The 23,838-nt window shown below is 57.8% G+C and overlaps 1 protein-coding gene across 1 annotated transcript; it reads left to right on the top strand.

Annotated features, from left to right (window-relative positions):
- Positions 1-20,839: 20,839 nt before the first annotated feature.
- On the top strand, positions 20,840-22,629 carry NANOS3 (nanos C2HC-type zinc finger 3; the record flags this gene model as incomplete). The annotated part of the gene is made up of 2 exons (XM_082835486.1): positions 20,840-21,299; positions 22,562-22,629. 2 exons carry the CDS (start codon positions 20,840-20,842, stop codon positions 22,627-22,629), a joined length of 528 nt encoding a protein of 175 aa, XP_082691612.1.
- Positions 22,630-23,838: the final 1,209 nt, after the last annotated feature.

Raw genomic sequence — 23,838 nt, 5'->3', positions numbered from 1 at the left:
CTATGGGAGACGGTTTTTCTCCCACCCTACCCCGCTCCAACATTTCCAAAGTCATATAATTAGGGCTGGGGGTCAGATCCTTCACCACCCCACTTCCCAGGCAATAAGACTAAAGCTGGGGTGGGGAGGGGGCGACCCAGCAGCAGACCCAGGCAGAAGACTGGAGGAGCTGGTTGGGTGCCTCTGGGTCACTTTGCACCCCAGAATTCCTCCAGAGTCCCTCATTTCCTCAGTACAGCTCAACAGGCTCCTACTTTGGATCTTGGTGGGATTGCGGAGAGAGGGGCAGAAGCCACACCTAGCTACTATCCCATGGGGCCCAGCCCTGGGGGCTCCTGGGTCTTTCTTCTCTCTGGGGCCCAAGGGGCAGGCTGGCCCAGGCTGCAGGATCTGGCAGGTTGGGGCAGGAGGGGGCAGAGCCGCCTGTGGGGCCCCAGGGGGAGATTTGGGGTGGCACAGAATTCCCCGACTCAGGGTGGGGCCCAGAGGGGGTGGGGCACTCGCCACATGGCTTCCTGAGCAGCTACAAACAGGGGAATGGAGTTCCCAGGGTCCAGAGTCTTCCTGTGGACACACACACACACACACACACACACACACACACACACACACACACACACACAATCATTCCAGAAGCATACAGCAACTAAATTACAGTGGGGCACCCCCTCCACGCCACCCCTCCAGAAGACTACCTTTACACCGCAGGGCAAGGTCTCCCATCCAGAACCATCCTCCTCTCCTTATTAGTCCAATCGGGCACACATTTAGGGGAAATGCCTCCTCCACGATGGCCTCCAGGGATACCCGTGCCAAAGGCCCTGAGCCCATGTAAGCCACTCTGCCATTTCCCTGCAAGTGGCTTGGACCCCCACAGCTCAGCCTCCCTCAGCCCAAGTTTGGAGGGTCCTCCCGGTGCCCTCAGCCCTCCATCTGGATTCCTGACATTTGCCCCCTACACACACACACACACCCTGGTCCTGAGCCGGCCAATTTACCCAGGGACAGCAGCCAACAGGGATCGGAGCTCTCCAATGTGGCCAACTGATCCTTTGTAATGACGGGGAGGGGTGAGAGGACAGGGCCAGGGTGAGACCAGGCCAAGCGGTCAAGTGGCACAGGGCATACACACACTCCCATTTGTTCATTCTTCAAACATTCTTGAGTGCCTGCTGTGTGCCAGGTGCTGTTCTGGGCACTGGGAACACAGCAGAGAACAAGCCAGAAAAAAAACCCTGCCCTCATGGAGTCCACATCTATGGGGAAATACACAATAAATAGACAGGTATAAAGACACCTGGTGTGTTGGGTGGTATGGTATGTGTTAGGGAGAGAATAGAAGGGGGCAAAGGAGATGAGGAGGGAGGTGGTGGGGGCCAGGTCAGGAAAGGCTACCCTGAGGAGGAGGTGACATTTGAACAAAGATTTATAGGAGGCAAGGGAGAAGCCATGCAGACATCTGGAGGAAGAGAGTTTCAGGTAGAGAGGGAACAGCCAGTGCAAAGGCCCTGAGGCAGGAAGTTCCTGGAGTATTTGAGAAACAGTGAGGAGACCAGTGTGATGGTGGGGGGCGGGAAGCAGAGTGGAAAAACTGTTTCCAATTTTTGCTCCCCAGCTTCTAGCTGGACGTCTTTGGCCAAGTAATCACACCTCTCTGAGCCTCAGTTTATCTGTAAAATGGGCCTGAAAATGTGCCTTTTGCAGTTGTTATGAGATTCAGAGATGAGCTGCACCATGTCCTTCCTGGTCCAGGGCCTGAGGCGGGGTCAAAGCTGGATAAGCATGTTCACATAGGTACGCCAGGGTTATGCAGTCATGCACACCTGGGTTGGGGGAGCTGGGTCAAAGGACCCTGACAGACTCAGTCACCCTGTAGGCCACCCCGGCTCATACGCAGGGCCGTCTGCCTGGCCCCATGGCAACGCTGCACACAGAGACATCAAACAGGCCCTGCCGAGGAAGTCCCACGTCACTGTGGTTAGGGTGGCTCCTCCCAGCCCAGCCCCAGGCTGGTGCTCTGCTCCTCCTTGCCAGTCAGGGCCCCTGCCTCCCGTCACCCTGGTGACAGGCTGTGTTATGGACTGAGCTGGGATCCCACCACCTGCCCCCTCACTAGGACACCAGCCACTCCCCACATCCAGGGAAGGACATTGTGTGGTGGCCCCAGTTCACTGACACCCTTTCATTCGACCCCACCAAACTGGTGTTGAGAGAACCAGAAAAGCCCTTGCCTACCCACCTACAGTTCAGAGCGGCAGAGAGACCCCAGGGATCTATGGGGACCCCCAGCCAGGTGCCTGAAATCCCCAGGGCAAGGTCCATCAGGGTGCTGGGGGAGGGGTGAGTCAGATAGGAAGAGCCCCCCAGGCCTGGCCCAGTCCCCACCCGAGGACTGACTCACCACCCACCCAGCACTGGATGACATCAGGGCCTGGCCGGCCACCCTAACTTGGCACCGGGCCAGAATGGGGGCGCCCAAGAGGTGTCGCATCTGGCTGCCATCTCCCCTCTGACTGGGGCCCGGCAGCCGCAGGGTTAATGAGGGTCCCTCCTGGGGGGTCTCCCCCCTAAACCCATCCCCCTTTTCCCGGGGATTTCGGGCCCCAGCCCCTCTGACGTCACTGGGGGTTGCTATGGCAACTGGCCGAAGTTCCCAAATAAAATTACCGCGGGCGGGTTAAGTTTCCTAGGAGGCAGCCGACGGGTAAACAATGGCGGTGGCAGGCAGGGCCGGCGAGGGGCTGTCTCCCCCTTCCACTCCTCACTCTGCTGGGACCAGGGGGTCCCCGGGGCTAGAAGCAGGGTCCCCTCTCCGCCCGATTCCCGAGAGCCCATGAGCACCGGGGACACTAGCGCAAAGATGGGGGACAGCGAGGTCACCCCTGAGATGAGCAAGCGGGGATGGGAGTGAGGGGGGACCTCAGAGGGGAGGCTGGGGCGGCCGGGAACAAAGGGGGGACCTGAGCCTGGGATCCGCCCTCTGCACACCCTGCCTCCCCCCGCCCCCAGCCGGCCGCCAGTCCAGCTGTGGCTGCTCCCAGCTGTCTGGCTCCCCACATCTGGCGGGCTGCGCGCTCGCTTCCTGTCGCCCCGGCTGCCTGGAGGGAGGTAAAAATAACCCTCCCCCTCCCCCTGCCGGCGGGCGCAGACGGCGGATCCTCCCGGCTTGGAGGAGGCCGAGGCCGAGCCTCGGCCAGGGAGAGGAGCCCCCCTGAGGCCGACTCCCGTCCCTTCCACTGCCTCAGTATCCTGAGAGGAGAGGCGCAAAGGAGGTGGCACAGATCCCAGGCTGCAAGAGGGGGCTGAGGAGTCTATTGCATTAAGAAGGCCCTTACCTGGGTCACCAGAAACCGAGGAAACCCTGGCGCCTAAGTTCCATTCCCCACCCCACTCCCGGGGAGGGGGGGGGATGCCAGCTCTAATCGGCTGGTGAACTGTAATCAACATGCCTAGGTTCCAATCGGGGGTCACCAATTTACTAACTGTAGAGACATGTTACAAAAAAAAAAAAAAAAACTCTCTGGGCCTCAGTTTACTTATCTGCATAATGGGGATGATAGTACACACTTCAAAGTGCATTTGCTCCATCGTTGTTATATTATCGTTTCCCCATCCCCAGGGTTCCCTGAGACCCTCAAGTACTCTTGCCAGATAAAATGCAGGACACCCAGTTAAAACTGATTTTCAGATAAACGATGAATCATTTAGTATCAGTATATCCCATGCAATAGTTGGGATATATTTTACCAAAAAAATGTTTTTACTTGCTCTATATCTAAATATCAAATTTACCTAGGTCTCCTGTATTTTTATTTGCTAAATCTGGCAACTGTATTTCTGAGCCACCATCATCTCTGGCCTGAAAACACTCCAACAGTCAGGTCTCCCTGGTCTCCTTGCTTCCAGCCTTACTCCTTCCATCCATTCTCCAGAGAGAGCCAATTAAATCCAGTCACATCTCCCTTCTACCATCCGCTGCGAAAAGTTCCACCGTGCTCCCCCTTGCCACCTACAAGACCCTGCTTGTCAGGTCCCCACCTTCTCTCCAACCTGCCTTTCATACCCACCTGCCAACTCGTGAGCATCCTTCAGGTCCTAGGCCATCACCTCCTCCAGGAAGCCTTTCTCACCTCCCACCATGACCCTCTGACTTTACACTCTCCAGAGACTCTGTACGCTTCTGTCTCCTCACTCAAACATATGGGTAATTTAATCAATCATTTAAGTAAAATGAACGTCTCTTAAATGACGCAAAAGTACCCAGGGGTGGGGTTGGGGCATGTCCCTGCCCACCCTGCTCCAGCGTTGGTGCCTACTCTTTTCCCTACCCCACGGGGTCTGGGGCCCTGCGAAACCCCTCATGAAGCCCCCTTAGGGGTCCCATGGGCAGCTCCGAGGTGGCTAGTATGGGTCCTGGGGAGCCTAGAGTGAAGTGATGCTGCCCCTTGGGGAACTCTCTCCCTGCCCTCAAATAGCCTGGCAGCCTGGGAGGGGGCCTGGCACAGCCTCTGGAGGACACAGCCTTGTGTCAGCAGTCCCCAAGGAGCCCACCCAGCCCCTACTACAGCCTTACATGTCCCACCCAAGCTCCGAGTGGACTTGTCACTCATAACCACGCTGGAGACTCCCACAGATAGGACGGCCCCCAAGAGGGGGCATGCACCCACTGACAGGAGCAAAGGAGCCCAAGTCACCTTGCCTGGTTTCAAGCTTGATGCTCTTCTAGCAAAGGATTTTGCTTCTCTGTGACTCAGTTTCCCCATGTGTCAAATGGGAATAATACCAGTGGAATGTCAGAGAGCTGTTGTGAACATTAATGTCTATAGGTACACACGTGTGTAGAACAGAGCTTGGAACATAGAACGTGCTCGTTGTGTTAGCTCCTTTGAGGGTGGGGGGATGGTCAAAAGCCAAAAGCTCCCACCACAGCCCTCCTGATCCCCAGTCCCAGGTCGGCTCCCCAGATCCCTCTAGGACAATGGCTTCTTGACCACAGCTCTAGCCCAGCTCCTCAGGGCACGTCTCACCCCACAGCGAGTCTCCCGTGCCATCCCCTGACCCTGGCACCGGCCTCCTGAGAACCAGGGGCAGGTCTGGCCTAGGGACCCTCTGTTCTCCACCCCCCTCAACTCCAACCCCGCGCCACCCCCACCTCCCCTGCCGTTGAACCACTGCTGTGTCTTTTGCCCTCATCTCCGTGCTAACCAGGACTGCAGGCCTGATCTAAGTTCCTAATCTGAATAAAGCCACCGGCTCGCGGAGCCTCTCACAGCTTCCACCTGGCTGGAGGCTCGAACCCCGGTCCTCGAGCGCGGCCCGGGCGGGGAACCTGCGGCGGTTGCCAGGCAACGCGCTGTTTGTTGGCGCGGGGGGCGGGGCCGGCGCGCTCGGTGACTCACAGCGGCGTGATGCAGGCGGGCGCGGCGCCCGGCAGCCTGGCGGGCGGCCGGGTCCCGGCTGGCCCCGGCGGCCGGAGGGGCCCGGCGGCTGGGGCGCCCCAGCCCCCAAGTGGGTGCTCAAGGCCGGTTGCGAAGCGTCGGAAAAAGCCCCGGCTGCAGATACCGGTTCGAATCCCGTCCCAGCCTCTCACTCTCGGGTGTGGCTTAGGCGCTCATTGCCTCAGTTTGCTCATCAGTAAAATGGACGCAACATTACAGGCTGCAGTAACCCATTACTGGTGCACAAGGCAGCTGGGGTCATTACCTATATACACGCGGGCATCACTTTGATATGCCCCAGCTCTGGGTTTGGTCTGCTTCTTGGGTCTTTGGGCAAACTTCATAATCTCACCAAGCCTCAGTTTCCTCATCTGTTAAAGGAGGTAGCAAGAACGCCCTACCACTCCGGTGGTTTGGGGATTCCACGAATCATTCGTGAGATAATAGCTGGCACATCTCAGTACCAGGGCTGTGCCCCCCGCCCCATCCCACCAAGAACAAGAGGGATTGTGGGACGTTTTCTCCGTGGTCTGAGCCCTGCAGGGCGAGGAGGGCAGGGCAGGGCGGGCACCCCTGGAAATGAGTGCAGATCACAGGCCCGTTGTAAGGTGGCATGAACCTGGCTTCGGGGGGCCCCCATCCCGAAACTGGCGCTGGCAGCACCTGCTGCAAGCGGGCAGGAGGGGGGGGCCTAGGCGTGAGTCACTGCCCAGCAATGAAGAGTGAGTCACGCAGGGCGTGGTCCCCCGGCAGCCCCCCCCCCCCAAGCGTCCCAGCCGCTCCCACAAAGGCCCTTTGAGAAGAGCTCCCCACCTCCCTCCCCCAGACCCAGGCCCTCTGGGGGAGACGGGCTGTGGGGACAAGGCCCTGGTGGCCTGCCCACAGGACCCCGGCCTGGGCCCGGGAGGCGCCAGCCCACTTTCACAATGTCTGTGAAAACTCATCGTGGGCAGCCAAGCATCCCCAGGGAGGGGGCTTCCAAGCAGCCTGAGTCACTAGGGGGACAGCGGAAGGTCACACGCATACAGCGGGCAAACTGAGTCAGGCTGTCTGGTTGCGCCGGTAGGCCGGGGCCCTTGGAATCGGGCTCTGGAGGCATCATTCTTCCCACCTCGGAGAGCCTGCAACTCAGGGAAGCCCATGACTTCCGGTAGGAAACAAGGGCGCTGGGGGTACATCTCTGCCCTGGCCTCCCCTCCTTGGACCTGCCCTGGGGCCTTTTCTCCACCTTATCTGTCCCTCTTAAGCGTGGTGTTTGGGAAGAAGAGCAGGGCCTGGACTAAGTTGAGAAGAGAGAGGCACTCCATTGGGAGGCACAATTTAAGGGAGCACAGAAACACTCAGTAATTAAGGTTAAATATTTTTTATAACAGCTTTATTGAGATAAAATTCCCATACCGTACAATCGACCTATTTAAATAATTCAATGTTTTTAGTATATTCACAGAGTTGTGTAACCATTGCCACAATCGATTTTAGAACATTGTCACTGTCCCCCAAAAGAAACCCAGCACCCACAGGTGGTCACTCCCCAAGTCCCTCCCCTCCCCCAGCCCCTGGTGCCCCTAAACTACTTTCTGTCTCTCTATATTAATGGACTCATATAATGTGACTTGTGACTGGCTTCATTCACTTTTCAAGATGAATTCATGTTGTGGCATGTATCACAACTTCATTCCTTTTGATTGCCAAATCATATGTGGTATGGATACGCCACATTTTTTTAAATCCATTCATCAGTTAATGGACATTTGGGTATTTTTCACTTTTTGGCTAACATGAATAATGCTGCTATGAACATTTGTGTACACGTGTTTGTGGGGGAAATCAACTAATAAAGACAGGATCCCATAGGGTGGGGATTAAGGAGATGTGAATGAGGTGAGGTGAGTCATACAAGGGCAAAACTGGGTCCTGTCTAGATCTGTGCTTTACCAGTGACATTGCCACTTGTCACTTGTCTACTGGGCACCTGAAATGTGGCTATTCCAAATTGAGATGTGTTGTAAATATAAAGTTTTGGGGTTTTTTAAATATTGATTTATTTATCTGGTTGCACCAAGTCTTAGTTGCAGCAGGCAGGCTCCTTAGTTGTGGCTCGAGGGCTCCTTAGTTGTGGCACACAAACTATTGGTTGCAGCATGCATGTGGGATCTAGTTCCCTGACCAGGGATGGAACCTGGGTCCCCTGCACTGGGAGCACGGAGTCTTAACCACTGTGCCACCAGGGAAGTCCCTCAAGCTTTTTTAAAGAATGTGAAATATCTGATTGAGAGGGTTTTTTAAATCTTGATTACATGTTGAAACGATGCTATTTTGGGTATATCAGGTTAAATAGAATATATTATCAATATTCATTTCACCTGTTTCTTTTTACTTTTTTGCAAAGGGGCTACTAAAATTTTTTTTAATTACACATATGTCATTGCGTTTGTGGCTTACAGTATACAGTACTTGTGTCGGAGACTGCCGCACTGGGCTCACCGCCTGTTTCCTTCCCTTCCTTCCTTCTCAAGGGGCTGCCTGATCACACCACTGACACCAAGTTGCTGAGTCAGGACAATTTTCCCAGTCATCACTGTCCTCGACCTCTATATAGACTCTGTCATCTTTTGAGAACTCCCTGGCTGTCCAGTGGTTAGGACTCCATGCTTCCACCGCAGGGGGCATGGGTTTGATCCCTGGTGGGGGAACTAAGATCCTGCATGCCACACCACATGACCAAAAAAAAAAAAAGAATCTGTCACCTTTGCCCACTTCCCCCTTGGCCACAGGACACTACATTCTCCTGGTGGCCCTTCTCCTCCCTCCTTCCCATCCTCCTCCTCCTCAGTCTTTGTGAAATGCCTCTCAAATGCTCTCCGACCTAGGCATAGCTTTGGTTACCACCACGTATTGATGACCTCCCTCTCTGAATATCTCCTCCCGGGGGGCCCACAGGTGCCTCTGACTCAACCTGCCCACCCTTCCTCCTCAACCTCCACACTTGGTCCACCTCTGAGACCTGTCCGCCCCATTTCCTGAAGCTTCCCATTCCCACCTGTCCCCCAGGCCTCTGTCCTAATCCAGGCCAATGGATAGCCAGCCACACTGGTCTCCCCTCTGGCCCTCTGCTTCTACCCGTGTCCCCATTGCTGTGTGCACGGCCTGGTGCTCGTGACCTCATACTCCTATTATATCTGCTATATTGTGATTCAGGCAGTGGTTACACAGCTCTATGCATTTGTCAAAACTCATAGAATAGTATAAGGGCTGAATTTTACTCTATGTAAATGATACCTCAATAAACCTAACTAAAAATTAAAACCCTCCAAACCTTCCAGCCCTATACTTACATCCAAACTCTTCACTGGCTGTCAAGGCCCTGCCTCAACTTACCTCCTCCAGAAGCCTTCCCTGATTGCACCTCATCCTCCAGGCTGGCCCCATGCCTCCCCTATACTCCCTTGTGCTTCTGGCTTTCAGCACTGAAAACTCTTCATTGCAATCAGCTAGCTATGTGACTATCTGCCCCACCCGACAGTGGCAGGAGGGTGCTATGTCCTTTTTGTTCCCCAACATGCCAGGAACATGGTAATTATCAATACGTCCGCACAACAGTCTGAGACTCTGCTCTCAGTGCTCCAACAGTGATCAAGTCAAAGCTTCCTGCCCTGAGGGAGCTGACATGTGACTAAAGGAGTCAGACAAGAAACAAGAATATGCAGTAAAACATAGAGTGTGTTCAAAGGTGATAGGCCAATGGAAAAGAAAAAATAGAGCAGGATAAAGCAAGGGGTGTGATTTTAAATGGGGGGGGGCAGGCAAGGTCTCACTGAGGAGATGATATTTAAGCAGAGACCTGAAGGAGGTGAGGGAGGCAGCCACGTGGGTGGGTATCTGGGGGAAGAGAGTTCTTGGCAGCGGGAACAGCCTGTGCAAAGGTCCTGAGGCCGGACAATACCTGGTGTGTTTGAGGAACAGTGAGGAGGCCCATGTGGTTGGAGTAGAGGGAATAAGGGACAGAGCAGAGGAGGTGAGGGAGGGAGGGGACAGGATAGAGTGTGCGGGGCCGCAGAGTGGACTTGGGCTTTTGGTATGAATGAAATGGGAGCCATGGAGGGTTCTGAGCAGAAGAGGGACTAAGGTGTTCACAGGTGCCCTTGGGCTGCGGTGGAACAGACTGTGGGAGGTTGGGACAGGGAGAGCAAGGAGGTGGCAACTGCATAGGTCCAGGGGAGAGATGATGGGGGCTGGACCTGCATGGGGGCTCTGGAGAGGGTAAGATTCTAGGTGCCTTTAGAAGGGACAGTAACTGAATTTGTTAATGGATTGCGTTTGTTAAGAAACGTTTTGGCCCGAGTAGCTAGAAGAATGGAGCTGCCATTTCCGGATAGGGGGAAAATTGTTGGAGGAGCAGGTCTGTGGTTGAGTAAACTAGCTCCCAGCCCAGGCCTCACAGGGACCTGGAGCACCCTCCGCCCAGACTCCAGTGGAGTGCAGAGGAAGGCATGCTCACAGCCTGGGCCTTGCCTGGGGCACACATCTGGGCACACATGGGCCCTGCCCTAGACCCCCAGAGCCAGGCCTATCCACCCAGAGCCACAGCCTTGGGGGTCCTTGGGGACTGGGGCTCAGGGACTGATGGAGCTGAGAAGGGCCTTTTGGTTTACACACCCACCAAGCCTACATCTGGGTCCCTGAGGAGACCCTCAAGGGGACAGGAGGGACATAGGGTGAGAAATCTCTCAGGGAGAGGTTCAGGAAGGGCCGCTGCTGAGTCACAGCCGTGGGTCCCCTATGAGTCAGCACTGGCAGGGGCCCCAGGAACTGGGGGCTGGGGTGGGGTGGGGAGGGCAGTTCCCACGCCAGAAGGAACCAGGCGGCTTGGGCACTGGGGCTTCCCCCGCTGACCCTCCCATCCTGTGCTGGGCTCCAGGGGCTATTCAGAGGACTTTGGGGTAGGGGTGGGACTAAACACTGGGCCGGGATCCAGGAATCCTCTCTCCTGGTCTGACCCAGTTCAGGAATGCAGAGGCTGCCTGCCAGCCTGTGTTGCAGCAAGAAGGAGTAGAGCTAGAGCTTAGAGTGACATGGACATATATGCACTACTAAACGTAAAATAGCTAGCTAGTGGGAAGCAGCCGCATAGCACAGGGAGATCAGTTCTGTGCTTTGTGTCCACCTAGAGGGGTGGGATAGGGAGGGTGGGAGGGAGACGCAAGAGGGAGGAGATATGGGGATGTATGTATACTGTAGAGCTGATGCACTTTGTTATACAGCAGAAACTAACACACCATTGTAAAGCAATTATACTCCAATAAAGATGTTTAAAAAAAAAAAGAGAGGGACCACGTGCGAGTGAGGCCTTGGTCGGGATGTCAGTTCTAGGGGCTTTATTTAAGAAAAGCTCCTTTCTTCTGGAGCCCCTGCATCTTGACAGTTGGAGATTCCAGCCTGCGGGGTCCGGGCAGAGTCTTCAGCTGCTGGGATGTGGGGAGGGCTGGGAGGAAGAGGGAATTGAGAGCCAGCCTGCCCCCACAGCGGGAGGGCTCTGGAGTCTGCTTCCCCCTGCTGGCAGCTGAGGGAAGCTCAGCAGGCCAGAAAGCTGGCGGGAGAGCTTCTTCAAGCCCATCCTGAAAGCAGATGAGGAAAGGCCTTGGGGAAATTCCCAGCTCTGCAACCTACAGGCTGTGCCTCCCTAGGCAAGAGGCAGTCCCTTTCTGGGCCTCAGTTGCCCATATGTAAAAATTACAATATTCACTTCATTGGCTTGCCAGGAAGAGTCTGAGATGGTTGGGACTGAATGAATAAATGTTGTATATTCCAAAACAACCCCCTCCTTTTCAGTTAGAAGGGGGAGGCTACATAAGAGACATCAACAAAGCTGTCCCCACCCACGGAGGCCCAGTTACTACTTACTCTCATCCTCTTTCTTGCGTGGCCCTCTCTTCCAGGGAATTATCCCCCATTTGCGGGGAAGTCAGGTATAGAGTAGGGCTGAACCCCAATAGCCTCTGGTGGGTCCTGGGGACATCCACCCTCCTGGACCAGCTGGAGCTTGGCTTTCTGGGTTGAAACCTGAAGAAAGGGGGGAGGGTATGGGAAAGGGAGACTTGTCAAGGAGAAGCGAGACAGGACTGTGGTGAGGGGGCCCAAAGGGGAGGGGCATGGCCAGGTGGAGCAGGGCCCCGGCCCACAAAGGTTAAGGCCTGGGCTTGGGGGTGGGGGGCTCGAAGCTTTCCTTTACCCCTTTTCAGACTGGAGTGGGGGAGAAATAAATCAACTGAATGAGAAATCTGTCAGCTGAGTCCCAGCCAATGGAAGGTCCGGCTGGTACCACAGTCTGCCCTGAGGTGACCTCTTTCCACCAGTCGAGGTGGCCACGACAGGCAGGGATTGAGTGTATTGTTAGGGAGTATTGCGGGGGGGACCTGTGCGCAGATCCCTGGAGGACTCCTCAGCCAGTGTACTTTTCCTACTGTGTGTGCCCATGTACGTGGTGTGTGTGCGTGTGTGTGTGTGAAGATGGGGGCTCCGTGTGAGCAATTCCAGGAAGCCAGAAGAGCCCCACCCCATGTTCAACTTTTGAGTCCACTTCCTGTATGTGACCTGTATACCTAGCCTGTGTGTGTGCCTACACCAGATGGTCCCAGGCACACATATGCCCAAGTGTCCCTGTATTTTGTGTGTCCTAGTAGACCCCTGTGGCCCTGGGGACCTGCCCGGGGGTTTTGTGGGTGTGCGTGTTGGTTCTATGGATTCCAGTGTGCCTCTACCCTTTGTACGTGAGTGATTGTGCATATAGTTGTGTGCCTGTGACCTTTGTGTGTCTGCATGTGCCCCTGAGACTGTGTATGGTCTCTGTGGGTTTCTGTTCTGTGTATATATCCGTGTGTTGTGTCTGTGTATATATCCATGCTGTGTGTAAGGGTGTTCCCATGGCTGTGCACCCGATGAATGGGGAGCTGTGTTGGTTTTATGTTTACACCTGTATGTCTGTGTACCTTGTGTATGCCCCTGGGCCTGTGTGCATGCATGTGTGTGTTCTGGGGCCATTCCTGTGAGTCTGTGTATTTGTGTGCCAGTATTTTCCGTGTGCGCCCCGGGATCCTCTATGTACTCTATTTCAGTTCTGAGGACATTCCTCCTGTCCCTTGGAGGTGGTGTGTGTCTGTATCTTGCATGTGTCTGTGTGACCCTGGGTGTCCCTATGCGTGTAGCTGGGTTTCATGGACATCCTTGTGTGGCGGGTGCTCCTGCGTGTCCTACAATTTCCTCCGGTGGGGTTGTGTCTGGAAGCCCCTTGCACACCCTTCCCTGTGTTTGTGGTCCGTGTGCCTTTGTGCGCGTTTGCTCCCCGTGCGCCTTTCAGGTCTGCGTGCATCTGGGTTCCTGCGTGTGCCCGTTCGCGCCCCCGTGTTCCCTGCGCGGAGCCCGGCAGCTGCGTCCTGGAGCCCATGGGCATCCCCTCTTGTGTCCCGGTGCGCCTGGCGGGAGGCCTCGGGGCGCACACGGCCGCGGCTGGACCCACCGCCCGGCACGGCGCGGGGAGGAGGGAGGGGGCGGCGGCGGCGGGGAGCGCGGGCACGTCACCGAGACAGACAGGCGGGTGGGCGGGAGGCGGCGGCCGCGGGTTCGAGCCGGCGCCGGAGCACCGCGGCCCCCTCCCCCTGCCCGTGGCCTGGGGAGCCCCCGCCCAGCCCCGGAGCCGCCAAAATGCAATTTCCCGTGCAGGCGCCTCGGCTCGGGGGGCTTTTCCGGGAGGGTTTTGGACAGGAGAGGGGAAACGCGGAGGCGGCCCCAAACAAGGTGAGCGCGGGCGCCGGGCGGGCTGGGGGCGCGAGCGGCGCGGGGGCCGCCCACGGGGAGGGGGCGCGGCCGGGCGGGGCGGCGGCGGGACCCGGCCGCAGCCCCCTCGCGCACCTGCTCGCGGACGGGGGGCTGGCGACCCGGCCTCTGCAGCCCGGCCCTCCATTGTTGCGGCGGCTGGGGAAGGGGGGCGGGGAGGCCCCGGCGGCTTCTCTGTGTCTCGCCTTCCCGGAGAAGGGGCCCCGGGAGGACCAGACCCCTCCACAGGGGACAGACACACAAGTCCCGAGTGAGCGGGGGCCGCCGCGGGCAGGGCAGGCCGAGATGCCCCTGCGGGGCGGGGAGGCATGACGAGGGTCGTAGGGGCAGTGGTGCCCAGGCCGCCTGACACCTGACCGCGGGAGCCCTGGGACAGGGCGGCGGCGAGCTTTGTTCTTGGGGGCGCCGAGCGGGTGGGGGCCTCGGATATCCGGGACCGGGAGAGGCTCCCGGCTGGCGCGCGCATTCGGGAAGGCGCTCCCGGCCAAGTTCACGGCCGCGCAGGCCTGTGCGGGCCCTGCCGAGACCGATCCCGGCGGGGGCCTCGCTCGGGCCTCGCTGCGGCCGCGGGCCCGGGGCTGCAGCGGCGCCGCCTGCCGGAGCCCCGGAGCCCTCAGTGGGCTCCCCGCCGGCTTGTCATTACCGGCGGAGGCTGCAGGGTATTTACTGGGGCGAAGGTTTGCTAACAGGATCACGCCCTCCAAAAGTGGCCATAAAAAGGAAAAATGGCCCGGAATCCCACTGCTGGGGAGCCCTTTTAAAGCGACAGGGCGCCTTTCACAGGGCCCTCGCCCTGGAGGGCATGAGGTGGGGGGGAAGGGAGGAGGGGACGGAGAAGACCCCTCATTGGCTGATGGGACCTGAGAAGTGCCCCCCCACCCCACTACATTTAAGTTCCCCCCATTTCCTTTCCCACCGATTCTCCACCTCCCTGGACGGCTCACAGATACATTTACAGAGTCACAATTAGATATTCCCAAATCGCTGGTGAAGACCCCCAAATCCACACCCTATACTCCGACGTACCTCATCCCCATTATTACTCCCATCACCTGCAAGAACGCTGATGCACACATGCACACACACAGTCACCCATCATAACACTGCCACGTGGGCACACACATCACCCACAATGACGCGGACATCCAGGACTGACACCCGTGAAAACAGTGCCACACAGAGAAATGAAGCTGCCACCGACCGTGGTAGACACATCCTTGCATATAACGCTGACACACACATAGTTTTCCACTGCACCCACAGATACTCCTAGGCTCACCGTCCCATGGGCACCCATGGGCTGTCATCCAGAGTAATTGTGACAACCACAGATAGGTAAATGCCCCAACAGAGGTACATATAGACACCATTATTCACAAGAACTTGGACATGCACTCGTAGATGTCCATGTGCCCGCCCGGGCAAGGACACACCCACAGTCACCCAGGCAACCTGAGACACATACACACAGATGGTACAAGGCCTGCACAGATGCTTGACATCCTGACATCGGGTCATAGTATTCTTGACCTACATACATACAGTTAAACTGACCCTCCTAGACACCCATTACAACTCTGTCACCCACAAACAGATATAACACTCCAACAGTACCTACACCCATAGTCACCCACCCTGACACTTGATTATACCCTTGGACACCTACAATATCACTGACCCACAGACAGACACAATAAAACATGTGCAGTGAAAATGACATACAGGAAAAGGACATAGGAACATGCAGAAATCCACAGTCACCTGGCAGCCCACAAATCCAGCACTTGCTTACTGAGCCTCTGTTATGTACCAGGCACTGTTCTAGCACTGGGGGTGGAAGAGATGAAGATCCTTACCCTCCTGGAGCTGAAGTTTTAATGAGGAGGGTCAGGGGGCACCATAATCGGATGACACAAACCATAGTCACCCCCAGTGACACCGACAGACGCCAGACACCCACGTACACTGGCTCACACATCGACTTGCAATTACCCACGGTTAGCCTGACACACAACCGGAGTCACACTGACATCCATCCATACACAAACAGCAGCCCACAGGAGTGCCGACATGCACACGCACAATTGGCACAGAGACAGCTGCTCACTGTGGCACACACCCGCCTGGACTTTCAGACACCCACAGACCCCCTAAAATAGCCCAGGCCCCCAAGCCCATCACAGCCCCCCAGTAACAGGCCCATAGGCAGCTGCTGCCTGCGTTTTTGCAGACGGAGCCCACAAGCCTCAGTAGAAGTGTCTGAATTTCTCATCAACCTGCCCCAGGTCCCTCCACAGCCCCCAACTCCAACCCAGGGGAGCATTCTCGCCTCCCCCAGCCCTGGCTCTACGTCTGGTGGTCTTCAGAAGGAAACTCAGGCTCCTGGCCGACTGGCCGCCCCCAGGTCTGGGCAGGACAGACAAGCCCCTTGTCTGAGGACACGGAGTCAAAAGCCTGAGCAGCTGGCAGCGGAGGGGAAGCTGGGCAGATGGCCCGGGGAGGGCGGGGTGGGAACCTGAGAGGCCATGCAGGTATCATGGAAATGAGGGGCCCCTGCCCGCCAGTCTAGACAGCCCGGGCCATCAACAGGACCCCACAGGAGGACCCCTACATACACTGCTACTGCATGTTCCATAATGGGCTCTTTGTCTGCCAGGCCCTGAGCACCTCCTCCCCATGTGCCCCCCCCCCCCCCAGGTCCTATGCACACACACGAGGGCGCAGACACAAGGACAGATGCACACTGGGACACACGCAGGGACACACAAGCCACTAGACACCCCCTGGAAGCCCTGCATCTCTGACCTCATGCTGCCCCCCACCCCCCCGGCCCTGCCACCTTGTTCTTCAACTTGACAGCAGAGCTGCCTCCATCCATTGCCTGCCCATCTGCCTCCACTGAGACCTCTCACCTCCGACCCTGACCCCCAGACCCTGTGCCAGCTGCCCTGCCTTCCCGGAGCTCAGGATGGGGGTCGGGGTGGGGATAGGCTCAGGGTCAGCATGGCTTCTGCCAGGCTGCCCGCCACCCCAGTCATTCTCAGCCCCCTGCCCAGACAGACCCTCCCAGCTGGGGTGTAGGGTCCCAGGAATAAGGATGAGGAAGAAGCAGGCCTTGAAGGGCACCCCTGCTTTGCTCCAGGGCCCGGGGTTGGGCGTGGGAGGAGACAGCTCCCTGCCTCCTGCCCTGCTGGGCTTCAAAGTCAGACTGGAGGCCCAGTCAGCCCCCAAGAAGGCCTCAGGACACTTGGTGGGAGGAACAGTCAGCGCCCTGCTTGAGGGCCCCAGGTGCAGACAGTGAGATGCAGACAGACCAGAGGCAGCCTTTCACCAAAGGGCAGCCCCCGACATGTCTGTCCTACAGGTGGACAGACAAAGAGGGGAGATCAGGTGTAAAGGACCAGACACACACAGGCGACCCCAGACAGCCAGAGACAGCGCACACAGCAGGGCTGGGGACCCAGACAAATCCCCGCCTGTGAGGAACACGGTCAGACCCAGACAGGAGGACCCAGACAGACACCGAGGGCGGGAAGCCAACACTTACCATGACGAAGGGAGACAGACCCCAGGTTGTGCCCAGACAGCCCCGCCCCCATAGGATGAGTCTGGGCACTGCCCGCCTCCCACCCCTCCCCTTGGCCCGAAGCCCCACCCTCTTGCCCTAGCCCCACCTTCACTGGAACTTACCTCCTAGGTAGGTCAAGGTCACAGCCCTCCGGGAAACCTGTGAGGAGGCATAGTAGGAGCAGCGGTGTCATGGGGAGCCCCCCACCCCGCGCAGTGTGGCCAGAGTGCCTCGTGCCTGATGACCCCGCATTCTAGCCTCGTGGTCGTTAAGAACAAAGGCTTTTTAGGAACTGCCGAGAGAGTTCTGTTCCAAACTCTCAGAGCCTCATCTTCCTCGTCGATAAAATGGGTATTCTAATAATAGGGTGATGCATATAAAGCATTATTGTTATTACCCCTCCTCTCTCCATATTCTGCTTGTTAGGACCACCATCTGCAAAGCAAGACACCCCCCACATGCTCCCTGAGAAGGTCCTGGATGCCCTGTGCCTGAATGGGGCCCTGCAGGCCAGGTGGATGGGCCATGGGAGAGGGCGCCCCACCCGGAGCTCCAGACAGGGGTGGGAACGTGACTGGACCCCGGCCCAGGGTGGGCGAGAGGACGGGCTCTGGGGAAGGGACTCCATGAGGTGGGGAATTTCAAGGGGCGCGGGTCTTGCGGGGGGCGGGCTCCGAGGGGGTCCGGTTTGGGGGAAGGTCGTGCAAGGGCGGACCTTAGCGGGGTTGAGCTCCAGGGAACGGCCTTGGGGACTCCGTAGGGACGCGGTCCCTGGGGGTCTAGGCAGGCGGACTTTAGAGATCCTAGACGGCGGGGTTCTGGAGCCTTGGGCGCTCCCAGAGCCAAAACTAGATGGGAAGTCTGCAGTGGGGGGGCCCTGAGGGCGAGGCCCCGGAGCGGGTCTTAAGGGAGCTGGGCTCTTTGAGAACCGGCTTAGGGGGCGGGGTTTATGGAGGTTGAATTTTGGGGGCGGGCTACACGGTAGTCTATCTGGGCGGGCTTTAGAGGGGGCCTAGGTTGAGTTGGGGGCGGGCTACACGGTAGTCTATCTGGGCGGGCTTTAGAGGGAGGGGCCTAGGGACGTGCAATTTATGGGTGGGCTTTGAGGGGGCGGGTCTTGGGGGAGGGGCCTGAGTCTGTGGCTTCTGAGGGGCGGGTCTCTGGAGGCTGTCTCTAGGTGGGGATCTCGGGGGTGGGGCTTCAAGGGCTGCGCTGCCTCAGGCCGCCTCCAAGGAGGGTCGTTTTGGGGTTCACTCAAGCTCAGCACCCCTGGGGGCCCTAATCCACGTTAGGGTTACGCCAGGGGATTCATCCTTTGGGGCTCGATATTGCCCTCAGTGAAATGGGAGGGGACAGGAAATTTGAAGTCCCCTCCCAGACTGTCCTTGGAGGGCCCCAGACCCAGGTGGGGGGCGGTCTCCCCTGAGACTGCGCCTAGGGGCACCCGAGGGGGCGGGCACCCAACTCTGCGCAGCCCCTGGAGGGAAGGACTGGGGGCCCTGTTTGCGGGTGAAGAAATGAGGAGCGGGCAGCATCTTGACGCAGTCAGAGCCGAAGCAGGGATTTGACCGCAACCCATTTCGAGGCCCGAGGGTGGGCGAACCCGCACCCCGCGTTAACGGGGCAGCCCTCGCGTGTCTGTGCGCTTGGGCGCTGACCGCCACAAGGGCCTGAGTTCAGATGCCCGAGACCCTGCAGGCAGGCTGGCAACCTGTGGTCCTCTGTGGTCCTTTTGCTTCGCCTCTGTCCAAAGTCCCGCAAGCGGACCTGCGGGCGGGGCCTGCCTGGTAGCGGCCCCACTGCTGGCCCGAATTTGCAAAGTGGAGACTGACAACCCCTGGGGGTTCTTGTGATTCAGAAACAATTGTGCCCGGAACACGATGTAGCTCACCGAAGGAATTACATTGTATTAAAATGTTTTATCTCTCTGTTGCATCGATGCCTCCGGGACAAGAACCATTTGGCAGCCAGACATCTTGGGGCCACTAGGAATCCCTCCTCTGCCTCTCACTAGCGGTGCCCTACGGGCCTCAGTCTCCCAAACTGACAAACGGAAGTAATATGCACCTCTGAGGGCCGTTTTGAGGATGCTTTGGGTAAATGCATGAAAAGCTGAGCCCAGCGCCCAGTACTGCTATATTTACATAGCAAAGGCGACATAAATATCTACTGTTGTTATTATTGATCTCCTGCTTTTTCCGGTTCCCGAAGCAGAGAGTTGGCACCTAATAACTATTTGCTGACTTAATGATTCTATAAGTTCCTTATTCCCTCCCCTCTCCCCTCATCCTATCCAGTTCCCTCACCCCCACCCAGCCTCCACTCCCCAAGAAGTTGCCAAGGGTTTGGGGGAACATTCAACCTGTCGGTGAGTTTGGGCAGCTCAGGCAAACCATCGACCGTTGAGTGGACCCCGAGGCCTGGAACTGCCGTCCACCCATCACGACCCCCACCTTCCAGATCTGGGGGGGCCAGGGGATCCTGAACACATCCCCTCCCTTAGGCCACAGCAAAGGTCACAATCAACATTCATTGTTGTCGGTGGGTTGTGAGGACGGAGGCCAGACCCACCGAGGGATGAATGTCACTGTGTCTGGGCCGGACGCAGCCTAAGGGGAATGGGATGGGGAAAAAAACCCCACCCTGGACTCCCCCCCAAAATTGCTCAGCCAGTACCTGACCCTGACCCCAGCCTCTCACCCCTTGGTGAGGGCTGGTGTCTGGGATCCTTACAGACACAGGCTGGATTTGGAGAATAAATCCTGGAGGGTTGGGGGCATGAATCACAGGCTCAGGGCTGGGCAGCTGGGAAACCTTCGTGAAACCGATTAGTGAGGCCCTGCTTCCAAAAGGCTCAATAGAGTTTTCTTGAATGATTGAATGAGTGAGGTGGGTAGGCAGCATAGCACCTCTTCTCTGCCTTCAAGTCCCGGGTCCAGGTTTCTCACCCTCCTTGCCTGGTACCGACAGACCCCTGCTTTACCTTCAGTTGCCCACCTAGCACCTTGACACCAGTTGATCCTTCCACCTGCCCATCTGTGTGCCCCACGTGGGTGACTCCTGGGCACACCTTATCCTCCAGAGACTGAGCTGAGGTCTCATTTGAGGGGGAGATCAAGGCACTGGCGAATGCTACGGGTCCCCCCATTAGTCCAACTTGTGCCTGTGCTCTGCTACACCCCCTTTCCACCCCAGGACCAGGACGAGCTGGTCCTAAGGCTCTCCAATACCTAAAGTTCCGTTGGTAACTAACAGCGTGGGGAGGCAGGCTTTTGTGCTTGTCTTTGTGAATAACCCCAGGGGCAGGTGGTTTCATACCCCAGTCTGTTCATCCATTAAATGCGGGATCCACTGAAAAGTGGTGTGAAAGCTCCCTGAGGGTGACCAGAGCTGGGAGCCTTCGTCCTTAACCCCCCACCCCATAAGCCAGGCCCATTCTCCTTCCGAAGACAGTTGGAACATCAGTAGCTCCCCAACCCTTCCCAAAGAGCACAGGGGTACCCGGCCCCTCCCCCAGCCCAGGAGAAGGAAGAAAGAAGTTACTAAGTTACTGGCTACATCAATGCTAGTCTGTCGGGTGGGGCTTCCAACCCTCCCACCCCCATCACCCTGTGGGGCAGGAGAGGCAGGCAGGCTCTAAGGAGGGGTCGCCCTCCCAATGCCCTCTGGGTGGGGTGTGTGGCTCCATATTACTGGTGCCCCCTGCAGCCTGTGTCTTGTCACCCCCCCTCGCCTCCAGCCCCCCCAGAGACCATGCATCCCCTTGGCAGGTGCATTTTTGGGGGAGCGGCAGCAAGCCCCCCTGTGACAGTAAGGAACCTCCTACAGCCTGCTCCTCCCTCTTCACACCCCCTTGGAGGTATAAGGAGGGAACTGACAGCCCAGACTGCTCGGCTCCAGAGAGGGGAAGGGAGGGTTAAGAAGGAAGGTGTAGAAAGACAAGCTTTGGGGCGGCTGGGTTTCTTCTCTCTCTGCCCCTCCGCCTGGCACACGGTGTCCAGCCATGGGGAGCTTCAATCTATGGACAGATTACCTGGGTTTGGCACGCCTGGTGGAGGCTCTGCGTGGGGAAGAGGAGCCTGAGATCAGGCTGGACCCCCAGCCAGAACCAGTGCCAGGACCAGAGGAGGGTCAGACACACAGCCCGGAATCCTCACCAGCTCCTGAACGCCTGTGCTCTTTCTGCAAGCACAACGGCGAGTCCCGGGCCATCTACCAGTCCCACGTGCTCAAGGACGAAGCTGGCCGGGTGCTGTGCCCCATCCTCCGAGACTACGTGTGCCCCCAGTGTGGTGCCACTCGCGACCATGCCCACACCCGCCGCTTCTGTCCGCTCACCGGCCAGGGCTACACCTCCGTCTATAGCTACACCACCCGCAACTCGGCCGGCAGGAAGCTGGTCCGCTCGGATAAGGCGAAGACGCAGGACTCCGGACACTGCCGAGGAGGAGGTGCCTGTGCAGGTGACTGGGGGAACTCGAGGAGGGGGGTCTGCCCTGGGCTGAGCCCCTAGGGGCCTTTGTGAAGTGGGTTAACCCCTGGGGTCACAACCCACTTCAGAGGGTTGGGGGTGATAATCTGTGTAGACAGCTTAGAGCAGTATTCTAGAACTGTTGCCCTACGCTGGTAAGCTGGGGATGGGGTCCCCTGTGTGGCCTTGGGCAAGGCACTCTCCCTCCCTGGGCCCGTAAGGGAAACACCGTCCTTTTCCAGGCGCGGTGTGATCTAGCAGGGAGGCTGTGGGGACTACTGGTGGGATCTGGGGATAGGTACAGCAGGGGCTCCAATCCGGCTTGGCTCGTGGGAACTGTGTGACCAGAGGGAAATGGCTCAGTTAGAGAAACTGAGCCTCCCTTGTTCACTCATTCACCAGATAGTTTTTGAGGCTTGCCGGGTGCCCAGCGCTGGGCTGGGCTTGGCCTGCCGTGGTAGATGGGAGAGTGAGAGTTAAAACACAGGCATGGGGGAGTCTAGAGGAAGCACCTGATCCAGGTGAAGGGGTCCAGGAGGTCTTCCTGGAGAAAGTGATTTCTGGAAGCCTAATTCAGTTTGGTGGAGTGCTGAAGTGGAGCCCAGGCAATGGGGCTCGTTTAGGAACTTCGTGAAGTTCGGTGTGTCTGGGATAGCGTATGTGTGCATGTATGTCGGAGGGGAAGGTGTCAGAGATTTCAGGGATGGCACAAGGCCTATCAGACTGTGAGCCCCTGGGGAAGTCACCGGGTGGGAGTACCCCTCCCTATCCCGGCAGCTGTGCAGTGAACATCTGTTAGAAGAGACTGCCTCCAGAAGATAGTATTCCCTATGAGGTCTGACGAGGTCCAACTGGGAGAGGTGGGAAGCTGAAGGGACGCAAAGATCATGATCTCAGAGTCTTCCTTTTTGACCCTCAAGTCCGAGAGAACAGGAAAACTTGCCTCCGCGGGCGTGCGGGGTGGGGGAAGCCCTCACCAGGATATTGGCACAGAAAGGCTGCCTGAGGCCGTCCTCCCAGGAGGAGGCAGCACGGCAGGACTGAGTTGGAGTTTCTGCGCTTTGTGTCTGGCTCTGGGTCCCACCTGGGGCTGCCCGGGGCCGGGAATGTCACAGGGGGCGTGCTATTCCAGAAATAGCCTGCAGGTGGCGCCAGAGCCATGGCAGCCCTGCAGGTTGAGTCGGTACTTCCGGAGCATTGAATCATCCCTGTTATTAAATGTTTTTCTCCTCCCCTTCTGCTTTTAAAATCCAGGTTCCAAAGGTGTCGGGAAGCCTAATGGAACTACCCCCTCTTCCTGCTTACCCTCCACTTCTGCCTAAGGAGGCTGGAGCGGGCAGGACGGGGATGCTGCCTTCACCTGGGGTTGGGGACCCAGGCTCACTGGAGGCTGGATTTCAGGGAAGACTCACCCTCCGAGGATCCACCCCTAGGCCCTGCCCCCAGCCTGAGCGCCTGGCAAAGGAGCCCCGTCTGGAAGCACAGCCCAAATGGCGCCCCGACCCCCTCACGGAAGGAGGTGGTTCTCAGGCACCCCAGCCCTCCTTCCCCAGCGCGGGGCCCCCAGTCACCTCTCAATAAATGTTTATGAATGGATCCGCGTCATAGCAGGCCCGGTCTTGGGACAAGGTAGCGTGAACTGTGCCGATGGGGCTGGGGACCCTCCTCTCCTGGCTCATCCCTTGCCCCCACGTTACTCTGACCTCCACATGCCCCAACTGCTGTTTGGATTGCCGTTTACCCTGGGGCCTTGGGGTGAGCTGCTTTGTGCTGAAAAATGGGAGTGGGCACCACAGGTTAGCTATGGGGTTCTGAGGGGTCGCCCCAGCCTGGCACTTGGCTGCTGGGTTGGCGTCATGAGGCTGTTTCTGTGACCCTTCGTGTTTGCAGACTCTTCCAGCCACCCCTTGCATATTGACAGTATCAGGTGGAATCCCCTACCCTGGAGGTGGGGGCCTGACTTGAGGAAGGGCAATGGAGAGACAGAGGTTCCCCCCCATCACTGTCCTCACCTAGGAGGCTCTTACTGAACGTTTAGGTCACCATCGATGCCCCAGCAACTGGGGGCCATGGAGTCACACGCAGGCTCTTCAGAGCAAGGGAAGGACTTCTGGGCTGGGGCAGGGGCGGGGTGGGGAGCTGCAAGGAATGGGAGTATGTCCGGAGGGGGCTGGGCCAGGCGAGGCCATGGGTAGGGGGCACCAAGGAGGTGATTTGGCTGTGCTCAGGCAGGAGTGGGTGTGGGGTGGACATCCATCCCCACCCAGGAAGTATGATCTGGTCCTCCTGGGGAGCTGTGCTTGGGGGGATCCCCATCCCATCTGCCTCCTGCACCCCTACATCTTGTTCACCCAGCCCCCCGGGGGCAGCAGATGACAAGTGCCTGTCCACATCCCTCCCCCAATCTGAGGGCTGGCCTGAGGGCCCGGTCTCCACCCTCAGCCGACAAGGTCTCCCAGGGTTGAGTGGGGGCAGGATTTGGACTTCCACTTGAACTGGGACCTGAGGCCACCCAGGAGGAGGGCTGGGGT

Source organism: Leucopleurus acutus (assembly GCF_964270905.1).
Source record: "Leucopleurus acutus genome assembly, chromosome: 3".
Classification (NCBI taxonomy): domain Eukaryota; kingdom Metazoa; phylum Chordata; class Mammalia; order Artiodactyla; family Delphinidae; genus Leucopleurus; species Leucopleurus acutus.
This window is presented reverse-complemented; position numbering and strand designations above follow the sequence as displayed.